Source organism: Folsomia candida, unplaced genomic scaffold (assembly GCF_002217175.1).
Source record: "Folsomia candida strain VU population unplaced genomic scaffold, ASM221717v1 Fcan01_Sc003, whole genome shotgun sequence".
Lineage (NCBI taxonomy): Eukaryota > Metazoa > Arthropoda > Collembola > Entomobryomorpha > Isotomidae > Folsomia > Folsomia candida.
In genome coordinates this window covers 14,351,143-14,374,009 of record NW_019091195.1, presented here as the reverse complement: position 1 = coordinate 14,374,009, position 22,867 = coordinate 14,351,143, and the positions used below count along the sequence as shown (strand labels likewise).

The window sequence follows — 22,867 nt, the reverse complement described above, 5'->3', positions numbered from 1 at the left end:
TATTGCATGTTTGACAGGAAAATACATAGAGACATACATACGAAACATAATAATATGTAGTACTATTTGTATGTATTCAGACTGCTAGTTAAGAAAACAATTTCGAAACATGGCATGCTCTTGAGATTTGATTTGATCCTTGACTAAAACTAAACTTTTTGTTATTGAGCAACGTTTATGTATAAGCAAAATAAATTTCAATATAAACGAATGGCGTTAATAATGAAAATGTTAGATTCGTTCATGATGATGATAGAGTACGCAATACACGATATCAACTGTAGCCAAAAATAAATCCTCACGTCGTGCTGCTTAAATTTTCATAAAGTTAATGATGATTTCTTGTGAAATACGTGTCTTCAGTGTCAATTAGTGAGGCAGTTCTTCTGAGGAAATGATGAAATGAGACGAGGCTTCCGAGTTATGCAGAATAATCTAATGCATTCCGAGAGCTGAATATTTCTTTTCTTTCTCTTTTGTGTTTCAGTTCATGATTATTGAATTTGATCCGGAGACTTTCCGACTGCTCTTGGATTATTTGCATACGGGATCATGCCCTCTGACATGTGCCAACATCCCAGGACTCATTTGCGCTGCAGAACACTACGATCTTCCCGATCTACTTCAGGCCTGTTTCCATCATGCCAAGCAATTTTTAAGAATCGAAGTGGTAATTAAACCATTACTTTTGTTTCATATTGCCCCTCGCTATTCCCTATCTTGCATTTCAATTTTTTCCACGTGTAAGTACGCTTATTAATTCTGTGCAAACTTGAGCATTTTCAAAATATATTGTAAATAATTTAAATGAATCACATCTTTTCAAGTAATCAGTTAGTGTTGTAAATATTATATAAATTGATGGATGTACCGGAAGATAGAAAATGCAATTCCCCGACTGCCCCCGAGTGCATATACTCTTTTGCTACGCCAAAATTGACATGTGAACCAACAGACAAGTGATGAATAATGAGATAAGAAAAAACAATTAATGTCAGACAAACACGATTCAGTTGGCTCTATGATTTAATTATCGCGAATGCCTTTCTTTTTATCCACAATGACCAAACAAGTGCAAGTTTGCTCGTCAGACAGTTATCTCAGTTTTCTACTTCTATCCAATTTCCAAATTGCACCTTGGCCTTGAATCACTTGGAGCAGCAATATGTCAGATGGCCATGATAAATTTGGAAATATCCATTGATTAATTAATTGGAATACACACAAATGATGAAACATTAGCACTGTGCAAACCCGTTTCGGTGGACGGCGCTTATCCCTCCGTGTGTGCCTAATTTTGATTCAAGAGCTCATCACACACCGAGGAAAGTGTGCCAGTTTGATGATGTGTCTGTTACATTTGCAAAAAATAGTTCCATTTACAAGCTTTCTCTCCTTGCCTCTCGAGTTGATGGATGCGTGCTTAACAACCTTGATTTTTTTGCTACCCGTTTTCCAGGTGTGCCCGATGCTGTGTTCTTTGGAGAATTATTACTGGAGATACACCTCTGCTTCCGAACTCGTGAATATGATTTTAGCATTCGTGGAGACAAGAGCTTATCAGGTGGGTGATTTTGTGTACTTTGCAGCTTTACATTAATCACTTTGGCTTTATGATAAATTGACTTCTAGCATCGACTAACGATGATACTATTCCTAAATATATAAGCATGAGTACTGCTTTCACTCTATTACTGTATATTGGGTAACACTTTTCCGCTCATTATCTTGCATATGTAGATCATATGCAAAGTGCGGAATGAGAAAGTGAAGAATCTTGTATGTAAGATCCTACTGAATGCAAAACATGTAAATATTTCATGGTTTTTATGAGACCCAATCAATCAACTGTAGCTAACATTTTCAGACTTTTGATTTTGTTACAAAAAGGCTTACTTGCCAAGAAATGCATCGTTATGCATGGAACTTCTGCGTGATGCATTACGATTTAAATTGATTCGAGTCCAATGGTTTCTCCGATTCGATTTACCAAAATTTACATAAATGGGAAGTGGATGCAATGTATATATCAGTTGTATGTAACCCTCCTCATTCGTCAAATTGCATTGTGAAATGTTGCTCTATTGTTTTTTAAACTAATGATCTGCATTATTGAATTCAATTTTTCAGCTTTTCGACTCTCCAGATTTTCTCAGTCTTTCGGAGTAAGTGTTGCCATTTGTTCCAAAATTGAATGACATTTGTACATATACATATTTCCATTAAATAATATCATTCCCATGTAACCAATATAGATCCATGGTCCAAATGGTTATGAGTCGCAATTTAGAGGTGAGCAGTTAATTTTTTTGTATTGGATAAAACATTCTTTTGATTGTAGAAAAGTTTTAATCTAAATTGCTCGACTCCTTATCCGAAAAATGTGTTTCAGGTCGCTGAAATCCGAAAGTTTGAAGCAATGTTGGCGTGGGCTCGACATAAAATTCGAAGCCGTGAGTGAAAATTGAAATTTATGCATGTCTTATTTTGTTCAATGCAATGACAAACAAATTTATACAATCAGTTTCCAATATGACAATTAAAAATGCTGTAACTTTAACAATTAAAAAGCGGCTTCCGATTCTTATTTTGGACACTCGCAATGTCTTTTTTTAAAATATTTATGTAGCCATAAATTCACATTTTCAAAACAAATATGTAGCATTCCGAACAGATTGAAACTGATCATTAAAGTGATTAAATTAATCATCATTTATTTAATAACAGGTCCTTCAACATCCAAAGTCGATGCGAAAATAGAATTTAAGGTAATTTGCGTATTAAGGAAACATTAAAAAACTTTTAAATGGATGCTAAAATTTCACTGTTTCATATTCTGGCTTATTCAGTGCACAATGGAACGTTTAGCCAGAGATCTCAAACTTTATCGAATCTCCCCTCAAGATCTAATAAAGGTAAATGCCCGTTCCTTTTTTTATTTTATTATAAAAACAGGTATGCATTATTTCATGTTTATTAGCCCTTATTTTCTGGTTATTGTATACAGCTCTATTTATTAACCTTACGACCGATCGTCAGTACAGATAAACCTGCAGAGCATGAAATGAACCCAAAATCTGGTTATAACTGAACATAAGTGTTTGTTCAAATTGGACTATTTTACTACTCGCTTATTGCTATTAATTTAGTAAATTGTCCTCAACTCTTCCTTGTTTTACTACGTGTTGTGGGCAGGAGGTAGACAGGAAGCCATTGGGGTGGCGAATTGGTTAGACCCTGATTAGAAATATCACCAAAGTTGACCAAACTAATATTTTTATGTAGTAACAGTATGAGCTTCTCTTTTGTAGTTTCCTGAGTCGTCACCCAGGATAATAATTAATTTTCTCCGCGTCCTAGTCCATGCAGACGTCGTGTCATGTCGTGTTGATAATTTAATTATTTTATCATTAAATGCTAGAAGAATTGCATAAAACAAGAATTCTTCTCGCCAGTATTGTGTACTATTTTGGGATTACACATATGTTTTTATATGACAAAGTTCATGGTAGCAGATGAAGAAATATTTTCATTTAATAAACGTCGACCGACTGCTCTGTTTATCTGACGTGACAAGATAAAATATAATTTGGCCCATAATATACGAGCCAAACTATCACAAAGACTTTGTGGTATGAATGAATGAGCAGGTATTCTATTCCAAAGAAAGTAATCTCTTTAATCTTGGTAGGAGACGGAATTAGTCACCTTATTCACAGCAGCATACCACTTTATCGATTTCCACACAATCCCGAAGGGGCCAGGAGACTAGATCTAACATAACATTCATACGGATGCATTGTGATGTTAACAGATGAAAACCTCACACAATGCATATTCATTATTACACTATCATCTTACCTCCTTCCTCCATACACACATTTATTCATACGCATTTAAATACATGGCCCAAAACATGAGAAATGCGAAGAAATAAGAGCAAGAATTCCTTAATAACTTTCTCCTTTGCCTTTTCCCTCGACAGATTGTCCTTCCCAGCAAAGCCATAAAGAATGAGAGGATCCTCGAAACACTTATGTTTCAAGCAAATTCGGGCATGTACCGAATTCAGGTATGTACAATAAGAGACATTACACAGGAGGTGAGCTCGAAGATTAGCAAGACTTTCTGAAATTCATTTAACTTATGATTCAGGATTCCTACATTGAAGCTTGTCAGCAACGGATTCAGAAGCAAGGTGGGTGTTTTTTAACTTATTTTACTAAATACATTTCAACAGTCTCCAAAATAACGACTTGAACTGAATTTTAAATGGTTTTCTCTTTTGATTTACAGATTCGCGATTTTCCGAGTCTTTTGACTACGGTTTATAACAAATATTGTGTTTTTTCGGGGAGAAGGAGAAGGGGCCCAGGTCGAGCTCTGGGTCTGGCTCGGGTGGTGGTGGTCCAACGACGAGGAGAAGCAGCAACAGCTTGACGGGGGGGACGCAGAGCGAGACTGAGCTGGACTTGGGCGGTGGGGGGAGCGACGTGGACAACAATTTTGAGAACAACTTCACCCTTCGAAACCTTCTCCGCCGGACCCTCAAACGAGGCAGCAGCTCCGCCACCTCCACCACCGACGAGTCTTCAAACGCTGCCAGCATTCTTCCTCCAAACGAGAGCAACTCTCAAACTGGCGATGACGCTTATAATCGTATTGCAATTATCGACGAGGATAAAGTTACCAAAAAACCCTTATTTTTCGTGTTGATGTAATAGCGTTGAGTTTCAGAAAGAGGTATCTATAGTGTGGAAATGGGGGAATTATATTGTGTGTGAGTGGGTGTGATGATATAAATATGAAATTAGAAAAAGAATTAGGAAAAGTCAGGGAAGACACCAAATGGACATAAACAGGGATAAAACGTTTTGAAATTTATCTCGCAAAAAAATGCATTCTGAAGATGCTGAAATACAAGAGATTATAAATACATAGTAGATCATGTTTTATTTTTTAGATGGTGATGAACGATGAACCCTTTGAAATGGTGAAAGTTGTCTTGTCACTATCGTATTAACGTAAAAGTCATGTCAGCCATAAAATGATAATAATCGTATCAAAGTAACGTCGTGTGTATGTAAATACATATTATTGTTAGTCGAAGATATGTATTAGTATCAGACACAAGAAATTATTTTATCAACATAAACAAAAACAATTTATTAAATGTGTGATATCATATGACCAAGCGAATATTGGAATACAGCAACACTACGCTGACTGTTCTCCTTTACATACATATGTAATATATGTATACAGAGATAAATGTACGTTCGTATTTAGACTAAATGTTTTAGAGAAAGTAAAAAAAAAGTTAGTTTTTACACAAAGAAGGTCAGGAATTTTCAAAATTATTGACAGAGATGATATTATGAAGATAGCGAAAGTAACAATAAACGTACAATGTAAACCAAGAAAGAATACATATTATTATATTTCACAAAGATAGAAGAAAATGACCAGCAGTTGCTTATTACAGAACTGAAACAATGTCATAAAAGATGATCTGAAAACCAGACTACTAAATAATATGTGTTCTCTAAATACAATGTGTACCTGTCTGTGGTAAAAAGGCTAAACTTGTAAAATGTAGTAATAGGTAGACTCTTTTAAAGAACGAGAAATTATAAAAATCTTTTATTAACAATTTGATTACCGGACAATCAGTTGCATGAGTTGTTGTACCGTTAAAATTGATAAAATTCATTTACTCCAGCACTCGCCATCTACATACATACTTCTCTGTCCACTTTTCTTATATACCTGGTTATGTGCTACATTGTATATTTCATTTTGTTGTGGAGAAAGTCAATTACATGCGAAAAGAAGCAAAGAACTGCTTCGATTTTGACCAACACTATCTCCATGTTACGATAAATGAATTGTTATTATGTTGGATAACAGTCAGAGGTCGGATTTTTGAGAAGATCTCAATCCCAACTTTCGCCATGTTGTTGAGAAATGGGTGAGAATGAGAATGAGAGCAAGATTTTCGGAGCTACGGACAGTATCGATGAGATTGCACGTCGCATCATCACATTAAAGTAACCTCAAAAATGTCACATTATTATACAGGGTCATTCGTTTGTGTAGTTAGTGTTTAATAAATGTATGGTCGTTAATATGTGTATAGAACGTGCTATTTTATGTGCTATAAAATTACAAAAAGACTATTGAAATGACGCAAACTTTGTGTGTAAAAACAAAACAAAGGATGACATTAAACCATTTAAATATTCGATTTATGTCAATAAATATGAAAACTGCATGTCTACATTACCCATATGAATGTAAAGAAATAATAAAATTCAATATTTTCGTGTTTATGAAATTATTCGACTATTCGTCAGAGTGGCATTATTTCCATTTCTCCATAAATTTCTCCGTGAGGGAAAGGTGAGAATTATTTTAAGTGAAGAGTGCATAAAAAAGTAAGTTGATGAGGAAAGTGAGACTGGCAACTCGGAATCCAAAGATTGCGCTCTGACGGTGGTGGTAAGCCCGCACTGACTCAAAGACTTCACATGCATGCTACTCGGCTTCTCATCACTTCATCAGTCCTGCCTGTCGCCCAGTCCACATTGTGAGAAACACATTTGTTCATCCATCCCGGAGGATTTCCGAAGAAAAGATGGCTGATAAGTAAGTGCACCCCCTGGTCTTGGTATTATTTCTTCGGTGGGAGTGTGGTTGTCACCCATCGAATGGTTGTACTTGTACTAATTTAGGTCTGCTTATTTAGGAATAAGGGAGCCGTTGCCAAAGGGCCAAAGCCCACCGGTAAGAAACTGCCTGCTGTACCAGAGTCTGTCCTCAAGCGTAGGAAGAAGAATGAAGTGTCTGTCGCTTTGAAAATCAAACAGGCCGCAAAGGTAAGCAGATTCTGACACGATAAATATGACACTAATGGGAATCTGCAATCGGCGGACGAGTCCAAGAAATTAATGGTTTTTTATTATTGCAGGAAAGGAGATCGAAGCGTAACAAGCGTGTCAAGATATTCAAGCGGGCTGAAGACTACGTAAAGGAGTACAGGAGCAAGGAACGTGATGAAATTAGGTTGGCAAGACAAGCCCGTAATCAAGGCAATTACTACGTTCCAGCAGAGCCAAAGTTGGCTTTCGTCATGAGGATCAGGGGGTAAATAAAACTGCATATTATATGTGTGACTGAGCGAATAATCGAATGTGTTAAGAAAGATGCTAATTTTGTACAATGCTTTGTACTTGACAGTATTAACCAGGTCCATCCCAAAGTAAGGAAGGCCCTCCAACTGTTCCGACTGCGACAAATCAACAATGGTGTCTTCGTCAAGTTGAATAAGGCCACGATTAACATGCTCCGAATCTGTGAACCCTACATCACCTGGGGCTATCCCAACTTGAAAACAGTCCGAGACCTTATCTACAAACGTGGTTTCGCCAAGGTTGATCACAGACGTACACCCCTTGCTTCCAATTCCGTTATCGAAGGTCGATTGGGCAGAAAGAATATCATCTGCATGGAAGATTTGGTACATGAAGTTTTTACCGTTGGAAAGAACTTTAAGTACGCCTCAAACTTCCTTTGGCCATTCAAGGTACGTTTAATGTTTGTCTACACATTTATACCTTTAGTATAAGAAAAATTGTTCAGCACCGGTATACTAATTTACTGTTGTTTCTCCTGTATAGCTGAACACTCCTACTGGCGGATGGAGAAAGAAGACCAACCATTACGTAGAGGGAGGTGACTTTGGTTGCCGAGAAGATAAAATCAACGAGTTACTTCGTCGTATGATTTAAAATTGTTTTAAAACGCCCTTTGTTATTGGTAATAAAATGAAAAAAAGAGACTCGTTTCAAAGTACTTGGTCGTTATACCACATTTTTTTAAGAATGGATTTTCTATTTGTATTCATGTATCACTTCTTAGATAATAATACTGAAAAATGGGTTACAAAATTATATATTTTTTCTTGTCAAGACTTGAATCCTTTCGGAACATAGTACATTAAGTTATCAGTGTGTTCATCTATGGTTGCAATTAGTAACGTTTTTTTAACAGTCATGGCTAATCGGGATTGAGATACCATACAGTCATTTAACTTTATTTTTTGTTCAAGACACATAATAATGAATTCTGCATGGAAATGCCGTGGGTCTCCTGTGGAATCAACACGAATAACAATTATACAGAGATTAGTTAATATGCATTCAAATGGAGTGTCTACTACAAGAAAAATTTACCAGGGTATGCAAGAAAATCTCCTCCAAATTTAGCTCCTGAAGAAAGCCAATATTTCTTGTGAAGATGAAAGTCTTCAAAAACACGAAATTTTAGCTTCTCTTGGTACGTGGTCGGAATTGGGAAGTTGTAAGGCAGATACTCCTCCTTCCATGGATCCTCTACAGAAAATACAAGCATAAATGTAACAAAGAGGTTATTGCTGTATTTTAGTTAGGGTCTATCTGGTTTGGTGGACGACGTACTGAGATCAAGTTGATACATTTCATATGGCATTTTAGTAATTTTGTCCAACTCGCCCTGAATAAAAGCTTCCTTGTCTGTAATTTCCCCAATTTTTCCTTTTCTCCTTTTCCCTTCGAGCATTTTATCGAGATAGGCGACGATTTCTTCCCTTCTTTTCCTTTTAAACTGTTCCAGCTATAAACAATGAAGAGAGTCCAATATTAGGTCGCTGCTTTGCTTATACACTAGATAACATAGTGGCATTAAATAGCGGTCAGCACCGAGCTATATGCGCCGCACCTGTTCGTCTTTCCGTTGTTGAATGACTTGGTTAAAGATGGGGGCGTTGATGGGAGGGTTGTCGTGGGCGAGGTTGGGGGCATGGACGGTTTGGACGATCCCACGGGAGACCAGGTACTGGACCTCAACTTGGCTGAGGCGCATGGGGAGGTTCCAGCGAAGCCGCCCACTCAGTCCAGTCCCCACCGGACCGTCTAGCACGCCCGTAATCCGATGTTCTTTCCGTAACAGCAACCAGTCTAATTATAAGTTTAATGTAATGATAATAAGATTGCCACTTTTTATAAAGAATGATGGTATCTGGTAGTACCCTGAGCATCCCAAACGTATGGAACTCCATTGGAAATCGTAATGCTGATCATTTCCCTTGAATGTCTTTAATCTTTACACGCTGCTTTCACAGACTTTAACTATGAACTAATTATTTAGTAAGAACCACATTTGACGTTTGGAGAACATGTAGTACCGTAACATGCAACACACGTGCTAGTGTTAATTTGTGCATCATTCAATTTTTCGTAGTCAAATTTTAGCAGACCACCACCACCATGCGTTATGCAACAATTTGAGGAAGGAGACAACTAAACAAAGACAATGCACAGTGCATTATGCACTGCATATGAAATTTGACAAGACTGTGAGTGATCAGGTTTATAAAGATCCATCTCACTACTTTATAAAATAATTTGTTTCGTAATTTATAATCAAATTCTTTTCGAGGAAACAAACTTTAACGAATTTTCGTGGGAAAAGTGCTTATGTTTGCATATACTCTGGTTTTGGCACACTTTTCTTTGAGCCCAATTCAATATCGATCCTTTCTCCTTTGCTTACAAAACTGCACGGGAACTGCTTTCACCACCCAGGATCAGGAAATGTCAAGCAGCTTGAGGAGTTAGTTTTACTTTCACTTTTGTAAAAATTAAGCAAGAATACAATAATTTAATTTTTGAATAGTTTGTGATTCAAGAAGTTTTGAGGAAGTACTATTTATAAGCCTCAAAAATGTTCTGGTTAGTGTAAAAAAAATCATAAATTAAGAAAATGCGAAAATATAAATCTTTTGTTGAAAACTACATTTACGAATGGAAGATAGGCTCAAAAATGTCATAAGGTGTGTCTTATATGCAACAATCAATATGCAAAATATTGCTGTCTTTGCGAAATATGAGAAGTCATTTGATAATTACCACTGATTAATTTTGTAGGGTGCGCAAGCTAAATACACTCTTCTTTAAATTACGCAACTGACTATATAGCACTACGACTGTAATGGGGAAAGTCAGTTTTCTCGTTATCTTTGGAATATTTATTTCACTTAAAGAATCGTCAATTAACAATGCAATAGTTAATGGGCAGACAACTGCTTCTAACCTTCGACGAAACCTGAAATACTATGAACTATTAAAAGCAGTCGATTTAACTCATCACATTGTAAAGAGAGGAGCAAATCCTAGCAATCATCCTTTGAATCATATAAAAGAGCTACAATTTAAAACACTGGGAAGGTAATTTTCACAAATAAAATAATGTATTTTACTTTCTATATAATATTAGCAAATCATATTTTGCAGAGATTTCCTACTTGTGCTAAACCCAAACCATCGCATATTTCACCCATTATTCAAAGCTTTCGAAATTGGTAGAGATGGAGTTGAACAAGCCATACACATTGGTAATTACTTTGTTATTCTGGTTCTCAAATATGAATTTGTGCAGTCTCTTTATACATTCTTGAGAGAATTATGGCATAACTTTATTTCCGAATTCAAAAGACCGAGACAGTTTTTACGAGGGGCGTGTGTTTGGCGAAGACGATTCTGATGTTAGAGCTCATCTTGAGGACAATGGCGTAATGACTGCGACTATACGAACTCGCAATGAGACATACCACATTGAGGTAATTATCGGTGTAAAGTATTTATGTTTAATTCAATTTAACCTCATCAATGTTTATTTCGCCGAACTCTAGCCCTCTTGGCGTCATTTACATGACGGTGATCAGTTGACCATGATAACATACAAAGGATCAGATGTCAAAAACAGTTGGGAGACTGATGATACAGATGAAGATCTGGATGGACCAAACCTGCCAATTTGTGCATATGTAAATACGAGTTTATAATTGAGACTGCTTTTTCTTTTGTTAAGCATAATGTACTAAACATACATATATACATATTATGTTTATTTTTAGGTCAAGGAAGGAAATGTAACAAAAGAAGTTAGCGATCCAGAACCAGACTACGAGCTAATCATGAAACGTTGGAGGAGAGACCTGTCCATGGAACGAAGGTCTGCAATTGCTATCCGACCACATAAAACTCGATGCCCGTTATTACTTGTGGCTGACTATCGTTTTTATCGAGAAATGGGTACTAAAACTTTAAAAGCGAAAAAATGTGCATAGGGTTTGAAATTTATTTAGTATAATTTAATTATTTGCATTTTTATAGGCGGATCAAGCAATAAGTCGACCATTAATTATTTGATCAGTTTAATTGACAGAGTAACAAAGATTTATGAGGAGACACAATGGAAAGATAAAGGTATTTATATTATGCACAAACTTAGGTAGTTTCATAGACCTCCTGATTATAAAATATTATATATTTTTTCTTAGTTGACGATATTGGTTTTGATGGAATGGGATTTGTCATTAAAAAGGTAGCGTGTACTTTGAAAAATATCGTCAATAACCGCATTGTTTGATCACTGCTACTATTGATTGTTGCAGATCGTTGTCCATTCTGAACCAACTGTCACGCAACATGGAGAAATGCACTACAATATGGGTACATAAATGCATCCTGATTTCTAAAATTACTAATTGCCGTTAAGTGAAATAAAATTTAATGACTGATGCCAACTATTTCAGCGATGGAAAAGTGGGATGTCCGAACTCTTTTGGAAGTTTTTAGCAGAGTAATAATTTTTACTCAGATTCGAAATCCTCATGTCTTTATAAACTTTCACTTACTTATTGGTTCACTGTTTATAGGAATACACCCACAAAGACTTTTGCTTGGCTCATCTTTTCACAGACATTAAATTTGAGGGAGGAATCCTTGGCTTGGCATACGTTGGATCCCCTCGACGTAACTCTGTGGGAGGGATTTGTACCCCAGGTTCGATATTATATTGATATTCTTTGTTAATTAAGTGGCACTAATGCTTATTATTGCTCTAGAATATTTTAAGAACGGATACACCTTATATTTGAATTCTGGGCTGAGCTCGAGCAGGAATCATTATGGACAACGCGTCATAACACGAGAAGCTGACTTGGTCACTGCTCATGAATTCGGGTTAGAATTTTTGTAATAAACCATAATTGAATTGCTAATCATTTATATGTATTCAGACACAATTGGGGATCAGAGCATGACCCAGATAATCCAGAGTGCAGCCCAAGTGCAAGTCAAGGGGGCTCCTACTTAATGTACACTTATTCCGTCTCCGGTTACGATCTCAACAACAAGGTATGAATGACACACATATAATGTGAAGGATAGCATAATTGTATCGCACATAAGACATTGAATGAATATGATGATGTCTTTTAGAAATTTTCACCCTGCAGTTTACGGTCCATTCGGAAAGTACTGCTTACAAAAAGTGAGCGTTGCTTCTCTGAACCAGAGGAATCTTTTTGTGGCAACTTACGTGTTGAAGGAAATGAACAATGTGATGCCGGATTGTTAGGCACCGAAGATTCTGATCAGTGTTGTAGACCAAACTGTACATTGCGACCTGCTGCTGTTTGCAGGTAAAGAGAATTAATTATTAGTAGTAGGATATTTTATTATTTCTTCATAAAAAATCGTCAGTTTTGAAAACTGAAATTTTTACTTCTGCAGCGATAAAAATTCACCCTGCTGTCAGAATTGTCAATATATGGCTGCGGGTGAAAGATGCAGGGAGGCGCAGTTAGCTACTTGTGAGCAAGAAAGTAGATGCATGGGTACACGGGACGATTGTCCAAAATCAGGTATAATTTTTTGGGTGTGAGTAATTGCAAATATGGTCATAACCACAGCGTTAACGAACTAACCAACCAACCAACTAAACTAAATAGTTGACTAAATTATGTGTTACTGTTACATAGCCCCAATGCCAGATGACACCCCATGTCTCGAGAAAGGTCAATGTAAAGCTGGTCGCTGTGTCCCGTATTGTGAAACACTGGGAAAACAGAGTTGTATGTGCGACAAACGTAAGTAGTTTTATCACTACATGGTTGTATTAATTAACTAATGAATATAGCATTGCTTAAAAATATATACATATTATCAACTATTTCTACAGTGGAACACGCCTGCAAGAGGTGTTGCAGAGTTCACTTGAACGCTACATGTTACCCAATAGAACCGTACGAAACTCATATTGATGGCACCCCATGCATTCAAGGAATTTGCAACAAGGTAGAATATATCATAACAAAATCTGAAACTGGAACATATTAGGGGAACTGGAACATAACCAAATGTGCTATACATGCTGCATTATCTTAATGTTTTAGGGACAATGCGAGCGCACAGTTCACGATGTAGTTGAACGTTTCTGGGATATAATAGAAGATATTAACATCAACAGACTGTTAAAGTTTCTGAAAGACAACATAATTTTTACCGTGGTTCTGATTACATCTTTGCTGTGGATCCCAGGGAGTGTTCTCGTTAGTTACATTGATCGGAAAAGTTACAGGCTTGTAAGTATAAATTTTATCACCTACATACATAGGCGGTAGTCACAAGTTTACGCTTCGCCTTAGTGTCTCTTGTTAATATAATTAATTAATAATCGCTGACTGTTTTTAAGGCACTGGAGGAAGACGAATGGGCTAAAAACAAGTCCGACTTGATACATCCTTGTGATTCTCGTCCGGTGATTTTCATCAGGCCAAAAGTGAACTCTGACCACGGGTATGGGATTAATCAATAAGGGATTAAGTCACCTCGCTTCTTGGTACTCAAGATGACAAAATGTGCACAATTATCTAGTCGTTCATACATCGCAACATAATAAGTTAAAGTTACTGACCGGATTTTTGACTTGAACGTCCTTAGTCATATCATTTTTAAGCGTATTCTAGTTTCAGTTGATCTCATAAGTTACTTGTATCAATTTTTTATAAAATCTTAATAAAACATTACGATATATATGTCCAACCCAGTAAATTTCTTAAATTCACCAGTCAGCATTGTATTGTAATTATATAAATATATGAACGTAAATATGCAAGAATTTTTAGGAGACTTTTTGCCTAAATTAAACATTTTCCTTGTGTGATGTAACGGCAACAGCACTTTATATACTGTACATAACGCGTTAAAAAAATCATCTATGCATGCATTGACACCCCCACTCTTAATTTTACTCATAAAAACTATTTAGAAGCTAAATAGTTTAAGTTAAGAGTGGGGGTGTCAATGCATGCATAGATGATTTTTTTGACGTATTATGTTCAGTCAGTGATAAGTAACTTATCAACGACTGAGTGAATGCATATACACATTTCAACGTATACATATGCATGTATTTGAGTCTATTCGAAATCTCGTAAGACGTGTTAAAACTTGGGTGACGTTATTGGAATTCGATTTTTTTGCAAATTTCTTGGCACGAAGAAGTCAAATTTCATAATGAACCGTTTGGGATTCATATTTGTCAGCACCATTCTACTCGAAAACGGTTCGTTGGTTATTCAAAGCTGATTGACGACATACGATGACAACTTCGAACTGTTTTAATATTATTGCATGTTCCAATCAGGTGTGTCGGTGTATTGGAAAGATAATTTGAAAGGACGAGACCTAAATCTTGCTTTCTAGAAAAATATGGCAAACGCCCAAATTGTCTGTTTTCATGGAAGAACTGGGTAAAAAGCTTTAATGTTGGAAAATGTCACGTTAAGAAATCGTCATCATCCTCTACAGTACAATGTGCATTCGTCCTTAAAGGAAATGATTCTTAGAACTATGGTCCGAAATGAGATAACGTACATACAAAATATTTAACTGTTTAGTTAGGTAAGGTACTCAAATTGTACATATTTTAAAATAGTCAGTTTATTTAGGATATTTTTTTAAGTATATATCTTGTAATAAAATTAGCACACTAAATGTACTTCAATTCAAGAAGAATTATCTTGAACCCAATTTAGATACTACATATATTGCTTCTACTTTTCTATGCAAATGTGTACTGGTTAATTATCTGCGCGTTTGTGAGTTGAGGAAACGTAAAATGTAAAACTCCAGTTCAGATAAAAAGGATACAAAAAGGGAATAAGTTGATCTTGATTAATGTGAAAATATTTGTAATTCTTACAAGCACGACAATTTTTATGGAAAATGTAAACTTACACTATAAACGACTTTCCTATCGAATACAACATATACATAAACAGTATATGTATAAGATGAATAGAGCCACACGATAATGAGTAACAAGTAACAAAAATACCGTGATTTGAAAAATTAAACAACAATCTTAAACGAAAGCTTCATCTACATGATGATCGAGACTTTGAGTTCATCAGGTCACATACTTGACGCAACAATAACACTATTGCATCGACAGCACACCGGTGTATGACGTCGATTCTGTACCTATTTGAGAATCTTCAATATTTCCTTCCGGTTCCATCGTTTTTTCCGCATTTCCAAATTCAGTAAGAAGTCGAAAATGTTGCTGCAAACTGGCTGGCTCATTTTCAAAATGTACATAGCGTTTAAGTGGTGCATTGAATCGTTTTAGCCAATCACAAAACGTCCTTTCTTCTTTACGAATCCAAGGACGTCTCTCATCCGTCAATTGATAAGGAGTCATATGCACCTGAAATTAATTACATACTTTATGTAAATACACATGGATATAGTATATACATATGTGCATGTGTATTTAGTACAGTGATGCAAGATGCTCTACAATATGTATACATTAAAACAACAACTACACTCACATGCACTCGAATATTTTGTCTACACAGAGTTTCAATCAGCGATCTGGATGTAATCCAGGTGTTCTTCCCACCATTATGTCCCCCATCCAACCAGTACATATCTTCGATACTTGATACAAATGGACTCATAGCAGTGTCATCTGGGGTCAACGTCTGTGTAAAAATGGCACATTTCATTTTCATTAGTTTATTAATTCATCAGAATTATTAAGCCAACATTCTGTTGATATAGTCAATAATATTAACCTACATATACATAAATAAACTTAATATGTAAATAAATTATGGGACACATTACTTACTTTCAAATAATGAAATTCATACATGAGTTGATTCAAAACTACGCAGCCTGTATTATTAAAACAAGAAAAATTTATTGATGGGTGTTTGAATAGGAGAATGGAAATTAATATATTATTCAGTAAATATACCTTTGCTGAATCCGACAAGACTTATTCTAGATCTATCGAGGTGAGGATTAAACGGCTTTTCTGGCTCTTCAACGACTAAAGATTCGCCATTTGTTGTTAGGCTTTCATCTACAGTAGTTGATGATACTTCTGACTCTTCCTCCTCTTCTTTGGAAACATGCGCAATTTGTTTGGCTAAAATTTGATCTTGTTGTTGCGATTTTTCAACACGTTCAGATAAATTTTTTAATAGCAATTCCAAATGTTGCAAAGAACCGTGAGTAATGACATGATCTGGCACTCCAGTGTTGGAAGCCGAGTTGACAAAGTTATCAAAACAACTAAATGTCATTATTTGAATCCGGCTTCAAAAAATCAAAAATACACGACCATCAATTACTTACTATAGTCCGAAACCTACTATTTGTCACTATGTGGCTTAGTTATTGCAATTGAGGGGACATACCTTGGTCTAACAACCACAATGTTATATGTTGGGAATTGCTTTTGGAGGAGGGCTGCTGTAGCTTCGAGGTTCCAACATATATATCCGCGATCTGAAAAAATGACCAATGATAAAAATCAGATAATGAGGGGTTCCGCTACGCATGGGAATTCTTATTTATTCCGCAAATTTTATTGCTAGACTGGTGCTTTAAACAGTATTTTTCGAAAAAAAAAACATTCGCTGAATTCTTTTTTGAGAAATGCCACTTTGCATGTTGTCATTTCGCAATTGAAATTTTTTAAAGCTAAAGATATACTGGTTAAAACTTTGGTGATAAGAGTTTGTGAGCGACTAAGAAATTGAGACAAAAGATGATGAATGATTGTTTTTAGAATGCATAGTATAAATAATTACATAGAAATTCTACAATTTGATTTCTACGCCTCGTTTGATTGAAGCCCAAAATAATGAATCAATGAATGTGACCAATAAATTAACTGTCCCAATAATTTAGTTTTTACTCACCTCGATGTTCTTTGTGCTGCTCCATAATTTCGGGAAAATCCTATAAAAACATGGTGTTTGATGTAACTCTGTGCTTATCAAAATCAATCAATGATGGTGTAAGCATGAATAATAAGTTAGATACCTGCATATCACCACCAAAGTAAACGAGACACTTTTGACGCGCATCGACATTATTGGTAGTACTAGAATCAGAATCCACCGAGATCTCTTCATCCTCGGTTGTGCTCAGAGGTTTGCAATATACAAGATCGTTTGTTCTCCCATCATAGCCAAGCACTCGGAGGAATTTTCTAGGGATTTTTAGGTCACACATGACACCATTTCCAGAATTGCTGTTGGCGTCACCGGAAGAATTTTCAGCTCCGCTATCTTCATTCATGGGAGCACTGTTACCATTTTCGCTCATTTCACGCAATTTGCGCTCAAGGCTCTCCAAGTGCGACATGCTTATCCGTGGTTAATAATCAGCAATCAAACTGGAATAACACAATGTATACATAGTAGTCAATTACTTGGAAATTTGTATCATCAAGACTTAAAATGCATATGACAGGGGAAACAGTAGAACAAGAAAGATACACAAAGTTAAATTAATTAATCTAATTACCAAACAAAATGTACATACGCAATATTCTCCACACATTTCTTCCAACTAAATGATGCTTATTTTATTTTTATTTGCTAGATGTACATCAGAGATGCTTGTAAAACTCGCTGATTCCAAAAGATTTAAAATTATAGATAAACATAGTAGCACATTAATTTGTAGATAATTATTACGAGTAATGTGTAGAAGGAATTCATTTTTATCGCTTTGTGCATGTGCATTCACTGCGAATAAAACTACACATATCACGAACGTCGACTTTAATTTGCTTCAACTTGGCTACCACTTCTTCCTTTAATAAATTGTAACACATTGCAACTAATCCCAGCCCGACCAGTAGATATATGAAATTAATCACAAGTTTGGTTTGATTTCCAGCTTCTGTCTCTTCTATATTTGTACCTTTAGTAGAAAAAATCAGGGAATGAGTTAATTCGTAACTCCTAATTTATTTACCAAAGAAGAAAAAGTTTACCAGGGACGAAATCTCCGAAACCTTGAAAGCCCAGTGTTTTTATTAAAATGACCCATCAAAACAGTGTTAACATGAACCCTTTATGACTGATTGTACTTGCCTATTTTGCACAAGCTAGTGACACAAAAGTACACGGAGTCGAGATAATCCCATCCTTCCCAAGCAGAAAACATGATTGTGCCAACGCAAATATAACACAAGAGGACATAGATGGACGCTGAGCTAGGAACAATAACTAATCCGTCCTCTTCTTCATCGTAACGACCCCGACCTGACCCAGGATCGTCTTCATTGGAGCCACCACCTATTTAACCATCAATTCAAATTCCCTGTTCACAGTGTTCAACGTTGCAGAAACAAAGGATTACAAACCTATAGAACAAGAGTTGAACTTCCTGTACAACCATTTGAACGTGCTGTAAAACAGTAAAAATTTTGTCACATGGCAAAATTTATGTAATCATCAATTATAAATTACAATCGCTGCTATAATACCTGGCTAAGGCTTTCCCCATATTCATGAAGTACAAAATGTACAAAGGAATGCCCAACACGGCATAGCAAATTGTGATAACTTTCCCCCAATCCGTTCTAGGGACCAAGTTTCCAAACCCAATCATGGTGAAAATCGACAGTGTGTACATCAAGGACGCAGGAAAATTCCATTGGTCTTTGGCAGATCTCCGATCGTAACCCTTCTTCACAGCTGCCACCACCTCTTTCTAAACACATAATATTTTGTGTCGTCGTGAAACGGACGAGTAATTCCTTCAAAAAGTGTTGTTGCAATGTGACAACATTCATAGTAAAGTATTGAAAATAGTGACCTGAAATTCGTGCAGACTTTGATTGGAAGCAAGCGCCCATTCTGATTCGTTGAACTGGAAATTCTGATAATCTTTCCATAGCTTAGTTGCCGTGAGATTCCGAGAGAGCGTCACATTGTGCACCACATCATCCGCAAAAGCGTCCCCTTGAGTTTCCAGTGCGATAAAGACTGACGCCCCCACCAAGGCGTAGCACACAATAATTCCCCCAACTCCCACTTGAGTGCACATAAACGTCGCAACAGACCGGCAGCAATGTTTCAAGGTGTTTTGACGAGGGCGAGGCCCGTCCAGTTCCGGATCCTCCCATGATTTACCTCGGTCTAACCCTGGGCGACCTCGAACGGACTGCCGCACAGGATTTTTGACCTTTCTACTGCTCATTTTTACTGTTTTAACCACACACCACCAAGTCGTTCCACCGCAATATCCTAGGACTACTACTAGCACTAGTTGACTATCTTTTTATTTCGAAGGAAATCGCATTTGGAATGTGTTATCTCCGATGTAGCTCTTCAACTCTGAACACATTTTCCATCTCCGCCCCACAAGTCGTTCTTCATCGTCATGCAGGGAATTGAAACAGTTTTGGCAAGAGATACGCCTCCGTATGACAGGATGCCATTCGTTCACGTCTCATTTGTGCATATTTTGCATATGTAACCAAACGGTTCCCAAATATCTTGGATAGTCAAGAAGCAGCCACACACAAACACACACACAGCACCAACCATCAGCCAGACAGAAGTGATAATTATATTTCAAGTACGAAATTCGGCACCAAACAACTTTTACATACTACTTTATTGCACTTTTGAACAGATGAAATACTTCAAAAATCCAAATGCGGTCACATGTGAAATGCGTATGGTGGGAAAACGTAATATAATCCCAAAAATATGGAGGTGCCAAACATAAGGGAAAAGTTGAAAGATAATCTTTATTCTATTGAGTGTATGGCGTAGAGAGAAATGCCACTTTTCTCTGAAGTGGTGTATTTCAGTGAGACATAAAAACTGAGCTGTTTTTTCTCAAAGTTTGCATGAAACAATGCGGTCTCTCCTACATTTCGGTTCTACACAGTAAATACGATGATGTTCTTTTAACCAAAATCTGTCACCGTCACGCCGTCTGCAAAACGGGATTTACATGCCCAATTTTCACTTTAATCTGCCGTCCACAGTTCCACACGTCCACGAATATTATCTATCTACCAAGTTTGTGATGAGGATGTAAACGATAGACTAAGAGACCTTCTACAATAGAAGCTAAGGTGTTGAAAATGTAATCCGAGCAGTATCATCACTATTTAAAACGCACTGCACTTTTAGTTTATACAAGACGTATGGAATGCTGATAAACAAAGAGTGTCGAGGATGGAAATTCGCTGCCTTGCTGGAAGAAAACTGAACGCAAACGCTGAGAAACTTGCTGTCTAATAATCTACTGAGCAAAATTGTGATTTGAGAGACTTTTTCACTGCATATACATACATAGGTACACCACCGAGACCCGGCTTCTCGGGGTGAAAACTAAGTTATTCGGGAGGACTAGACCTTTAAACACGAGACAATTTTCTACTGATAAAGTAGATATGTAGATATGTACCTGCATCACTCGCTATACTACACCTCACTCGTCCTCAGTTTAGGTTTCGCGTACGCAAATGAGTTATTTTTCTTCACTACTCGTAAGATTCAAACGATTATTTTAAGAAGATGTGATGTCCCCTCTCTTAAGACCATGTTTTATTTTTAAACCATACAACACCGTACAACTGCTAGACGAAAATTCACTACGTCGACGCTCGCTTTAGCCGAACGACAGCATTGAGAATTGAAGCATTGCTGAGAATAAAGAAAAAATCGGCTCGTTTATATTTGCAGTTCTTTTGCACTTTACATAGACGGCCAAAACTCCGCGTGAGTGAGACTTGCTGAACCTAGTAGCAAGAGCCTGGAAGATGTATGGATACGTTACGTTAATAGTACGAGATTGATAAAAGCAATATGTGTTCAATGTAAATTCAGGAAATGTGCCAAGACAAAATTATCCATTTTTCACAAAAAAATAACAAGCTGCTCAGGGTTGTGTGGGTGATGTCTAACTGTCCCCGATGAGAATACATGCATGAACAGTTATCGCAAGAAAGTCTTGTAATCATATTTAGGAACTTCAACCATAGGAATTCGACGAAGAATCAATGTGAACGAGGAGAAAACGTCAAGACGATGTTCTAATTATATTGACAGTAAAATGCATGTATCTAGATTTGCTTGGCCTGGCCAAATTATTTGAAACCTAATGTGACTAGAATGGCTTCAAGTCACAGTTATGTACGTCCAATAACTGTCCTCAATTACAATTACAAATAAGTAATTGCATTACAATTGAAATGCAGATCTTTCTTCGTGCTGAAACCAATTTAGTACACATTCTTCATAAATTAATATTCTAATATATATCAGAATATACACTATAGTGTATATCATACAAGTAAGACTTGATAGTTGATATCAAAACCTGCTCGACTCTAGTGTGGTTTTTATGTTATTTAGATGGGGCTTTATAATTTCATAAGTAATTCAAGTACTTTAACATTTTTGTTTGTACAACAAATTGTAATTATAACCTACAAACTACATTTAGTGTAATTGAAATTGCAGTTAGTACAGAGATCAGAAATATATTTATACTGAACGCGACACACGACTATAAGTTTCAAAATACATGCTGATTTATTGGGAATATTTTAGCTCACAAAAGATACCATCAATAAACATGCCATGTTCTTTAAACTAACGATACAATTTAAACTGTTGAACAAACTCTTTGACCTCGTCCTTGGGATAAGGTTTCAAAGCAATGCACGTGAGAATATTCTCCGGCTGCTCCAACCATGCCTTATGATCAATCTTGTGTTCTCTGAGCTTGGTGGCCAGATTTGTCAACGCTTCCAGATCTGAGGCTTGCAGCACCTTATTTTATATTCAACGAACAATAATTCCGTAACTTGGATTTACACGGACAAAAGATAGATTTTATTAGCCAAAAAAGCTAATATATATTGACACCATACCACTTTGTGCATGGAATCCAGATCCCCCAAATAATTTTGGGTGTTTGGGTCATCTTTGAACAAGTGCAAGACGGACGTGGAAGCGTGACATGTCTGGGCTATACACATAAATTAGCAAATATTCAATTTGTGGTCCACGACGGTATGAAATTGACATTAAAAGTCCTCAAATAACAACTTTATACATATGCGACGCAAAATGGACTGTCCCATCAGGATGATAAAATATTCACATATTTTTTGTAACGTTTAAAAGTTAAAAGTCCAAATTAAACATGATTTATTTTCGTCGTCAGTAATTCAGTATGAATATATACGTACAAATTATTTTAGATTTCGACAAGTTTTGGAAACTTGACCTTCTTCAGTTGTGGTTTTATAAATCAAAGGGTGCAAATGATGAGGATAGGATCAAGGGATAGACATAAATACACAATTACCGAAAAAATGAAAAAAACAGATAAGTTGGTGACTTACCAAATAGAGCTCCAAGAGGCCAGTTCAACACGGTTTGCAAGTCCTTCCGTAAAATGATGTACTGCACCAGACTCATAATCAAGTGGGGAATTCCCCTAATTCAGTCCAGACCTTGATCCAATATTTCAGAAACGTCAGAAAGTTAAATTGGTTTGCAGTTAGCCGACCGAACTGGAATTGCCAGAAATGTCACGACGAAATCCAAACACAAGCGATTATGTCTACAAAATTCTCCGCTCACAATGGGGCCTAATGCAACCACTCTCAATGGCAACCAATGACAGAATAATAC

At 36.5% G+C, this 22,867-nt stretch overlaps 6 protein-coding genes across 16 annotated transcripts in view; 3 read left to right on the top strand and 3 right to left on the bottom strand.

The window, feature by feature from the left end:
* Positions 1 to 6,340, top strand: part of LOC110846270 — a 76,707-nt gene extending 70,367 nt beyond the window's left edge. For all 9 annotated transcript variants that reach the window (XM_035849052.1, XM_035849054.1, XM_035849051.1 and 6 more), the window contains 10 exons: positions 488 to 670; positions 1,460 to 1,564; positions 2,131 to 2,165; positions 2,256 to 2,292; positions 2,393 to 2,453; positions 2,728 to 2,768; positions 2,850 to 2,915; positions 3,986 to 4,072; positions 4,156 to 4,198; positions 4,297 to 6,340. In XM_035849052.1, the coding sequence (XP_035704945.1) occupies positions 488 to 670; positions 1,460 to 1,564; positions 2,131 to 2,165; positions 2,256 to 2,292; positions 2,393 to 2,453; positions 2,728 to 2,768; positions 2,850 to 2,915; positions 3,986 to 4,072; positions 4,156 to 4,198; positions 4,297 to 4,334 (696 nt within the window). In that variant the 3' untranslated portion in view covers positions 4,335 to 6,340. The remainder of the gene's footprint in view (positions 1 to 487; positions 671 to 1,459; positions 1,565 to 2,130; positions 2,166 to 2,255; positions 2,293 to 2,392; positions 2,454 to 2,727; positions 2,769 to 2,849; positions 2,916 to 3,985; positions 4,073 to 4,155; positions 4,199 to 4,296) is intronic.
* Positions 6,341 to 6,489: 149 nt separating this feature from the next.
* On the top strand, positions 6,490 to 7,854 carry LOC110847203 (60S ribosomal protein L7). Its single transcript, XM_022094091.2, has 5 exons — positions 6,490 to 6,648; positions 6,749 to 6,878; positions 6,971 to 7,146; positions 7,240 to 7,585; positions 7,680 to 7,854. The coding sequence occupies exons 1-5, from the start codon at positions 6,638 to 6,640 to the stop codon at positions 7,788 to 7,790; spliced, it is 774 nt and encodes a 257-aa protein (XP_021949783.1). The 5' UTR covers positions 6,490 to 6,637; the 3' UTR covers positions 7,791 to 7,854.
* Positions 7,853 to 9,383, bottom strand: LOC110847202 (tRNA-splicing endonuclease subunit Sen34). Its single transcript, XM_022094090.2, has 5 exons — positions 9,068 to 9,383; positions 8,758 to 8,996; positions 8,478 to 8,652; positions 8,235 to 8,393; positions 7,853 to 8,151 (listed from the first exon to the last, which is right to left on the bottom strand). The coding sequence occupies exons 1-5, from the start codon at positions 9,117 to 9,119 to the stop codon at positions 7,967 to 7,969; spliced, it is 810 nt and encodes a 269-aa protein (XP_021949782.1). The 5' UTR covers positions 9,120 to 9,383; the 3' UTR covers positions 7,853 to 7,966.
* A 241-nt stretch (positions 9,384 to 9,624) lies between these two features.
* LOC110845600 (ADAM 17-like protease) lies at positions 9,625 to 13,921 on the top strand. The gene is made up of 19 exons (XM_022092051.2): positions 9,625 to 9,871; positions 9,966 to 10,265; positions 10,332 to 10,432; positions 10,533 to 10,657; positions 10,730 to 10,864; positions 10,955 to 11,132; positions 11,214 to 11,306; positions 11,381 to 11,424; positions 11,495 to 11,552; positions 11,636 to 11,682; positions 11,759 to 11,885; positions 11,948 to 12,065; positions 12,122 to 12,239; positions 12,324 to 12,526; positions 12,618 to 12,748; positions 12,866 to 12,973; positions 13,066 to 13,181; positions 13,280 to 13,468; positions 13,579 to 13,921. The coding sequence occupies exons 2-19, from the start codon at positions 10,030 to 10,032 to the stop codon at positions 13,699 to 13,701; spliced, it is 2,250 nt and encodes a 749-aa protein (XP_021947743.1). The 5' UTR covers positions 9,625 to 9,871; positions 9,966 to 10,029; the 3' UTR covers positions 13,702 to 13,921.
* Positions 13,922 to 14,795: 874 nt separating this feature from the next.
* On the bottom strand, positions 14,796 to 22,789 carry LOC110845597 (UPF0565 protein C2orf69 homolog). Of its 3 annotated transcripts, none has more exons than XM_022092047.2 (8): positions 22,576 to 22,789; positions 17,232 to 17,586; positions 17,108 to 17,147; positions 16,601 to 16,691; positions 16,156 to 16,499; positions 16,027 to 16,073; positions 15,725 to 15,877; positions 14,796 to 15,597 (listed from the first exon to the last, which is right to left on the bottom strand). In XM_022092047.2, exons 2-8 carry the CDS (start codon positions 17,553 to 17,555, stop codon positions 15,328 to 15,330), a joined length of 1,269 nt encoding a protein of 422 aa, XP_021947739.1. In that variant the 5' UTR covers positions 17,556 to 17,586; positions 22,576 to 22,789; the 3' UTR covers positions 14,796 to 15,327. The 3 variants fall into 3 exon arrangements, with proteins under 3 accessions (XP_021947739.1, XP_021947741.1, XP_021947740.1); XM_022092049.2 differs by lacking the exon at positions 22,576 to 22,789 and adding an exon at positions 17,736 to 17,887 and having other exon boundaries at positions 14,807 to 15,597; XM_022092048.2 differs by lacking the exon at positions 22,576 to 22,789 and adding an exon at positions 17,718 to 17,859 and having other exon boundaries at positions 14,807 to 15,597.
* On the bottom strand, positions 17,764 to 21,818 carry LOC110845598 (potassium channel subfamily K member 15). Its single transcript, XM_022092050.2, has 6 exons — positions 19,020 to 21,818; positions 18,688 to 18,914; positions 18,565 to 18,608; positions 18,293 to 18,496; positions 18,193 to 18,213; positions 17,764 to 18,119 (listed from the first exon to the last, which is right to left on the bottom strand). Exons 1-6 carry the CDS (start codon positions 19,401 to 19,403, stop codon positions 17,917 to 17,919), a joined length of 1,083 nt encoding a protein of 360 aa, XP_021947742.1. The 5' UTR covers positions 19,404 to 21,818; the 3' UTR covers positions 17,764 to 17,916.
* Positions 22,790 to 22,867: the final 78 nt, after the last annotated feature.

Excerpts from the sequence above, each read along its gene's own strand:
- LOC110847203 (XM_022094091.2), top strand. Across the intron at positions 7,147-7,239 it reads TTCGTCATGAGGATCAGGGG|TATTAACCAGGTCCATCCCA; the intron begins GTAAATAAAACT and ends TGTACTTGACAG. Across the intron at positions 7,586-7,679 it reads ACTTCCTTTGGCCATTCAAG|CTGAACACTCCTACTGGCGG; the intron begins GTACGTTTAATG and ends TCTCCTGTATAG.
- LOC110847202 (XM_022094090.2), bottom strand. The coding sequence starts at position 9,119 with ATGATCAGCATTACGATTTCCAATGGAGTTCCATACGTTTGGGATGCT. Across the intron at positions 8,997-9,067 it reads ATACGTTTGGGATGCTCAGG|ACTGGTTGCTGTTACGGAAA; the intron begins GTACTACCAGAT and ends ACTTATAATTAG. Across the intron at positions 8,152-8,234 it reads AGATTTTCTTGCATACCCTG|GAGACCCACGGCATTTCCAT; the intron begins GTAAATTTTTCT and ends TTGATTCCACAG.
- LOC110845600 (XM_022092051.2), top strand. The coding sequence starts at position 10,030 with ATGGGGAAAGTCAGTTTTCTCGTTATCTTTGGAATATTTATTTCACTT. Across the intron at positions 10,865-10,954 it reads ACCTGCCAATTTGTGCATAT|GTCAAGGAAGGAAATGTAAC; the intron begins GTAAATACGAGT and ends GTTTATTTTTAG. Across the intron at positions 13,469-13,578 it reads ATCGGAAAAGTTACAGGCTT|GCACTGGAGGAAGACGAATG; the intron begins GTAAGTATAAAT and ends ACTGTTTTTAAG.
- LOC110845597 (XM_022092047.2), bottom strand. The coding sequence starts at position 17,555 with ATGTCGCACTTGGAGAGCCTTGAGCGCAAATTGCGTGAAATGAGCGAA. Across the intron at positions 16,692-17,107 it reads GCAGCACAAAGAACATCGAG|ATCGCGGATATATATGTTGG; the intron begins GTGAGTAAAAAC and ends TCATTTTTTCAG. Across the intron at positions 15,598-15,724 it reads GACAAAATATTCGAGTGCAT|GTGCATATGACTCCTTATCA; the intron begins GTGAGTGTAGTT and ends AATTAATTTCAG.
- LOC110845598 (XM_022092050.2), bottom strand. The coding sequence starts at position 19,403 with ATGAGCAGTAGAAAGGTCAAAAATCCTGTGCGGCAGTCCGTTCGAGGT. Across the intron at positions 18,214-18,292 it reads CACTAGCTTGTGCAAAATAG|GTTTCGGAGATTTCGTCCCT; the intron begins GCAAGTACAATC and ends TGGGCTTTCAAG. Across the intron at positions 18,120-18,192 it reads TTTCGGAGATTTCGTCCCTG|GTACAAATATAGAAGAGACA; the intron begins GTAAACTTTTTC and ends TTTCTACTAAAG.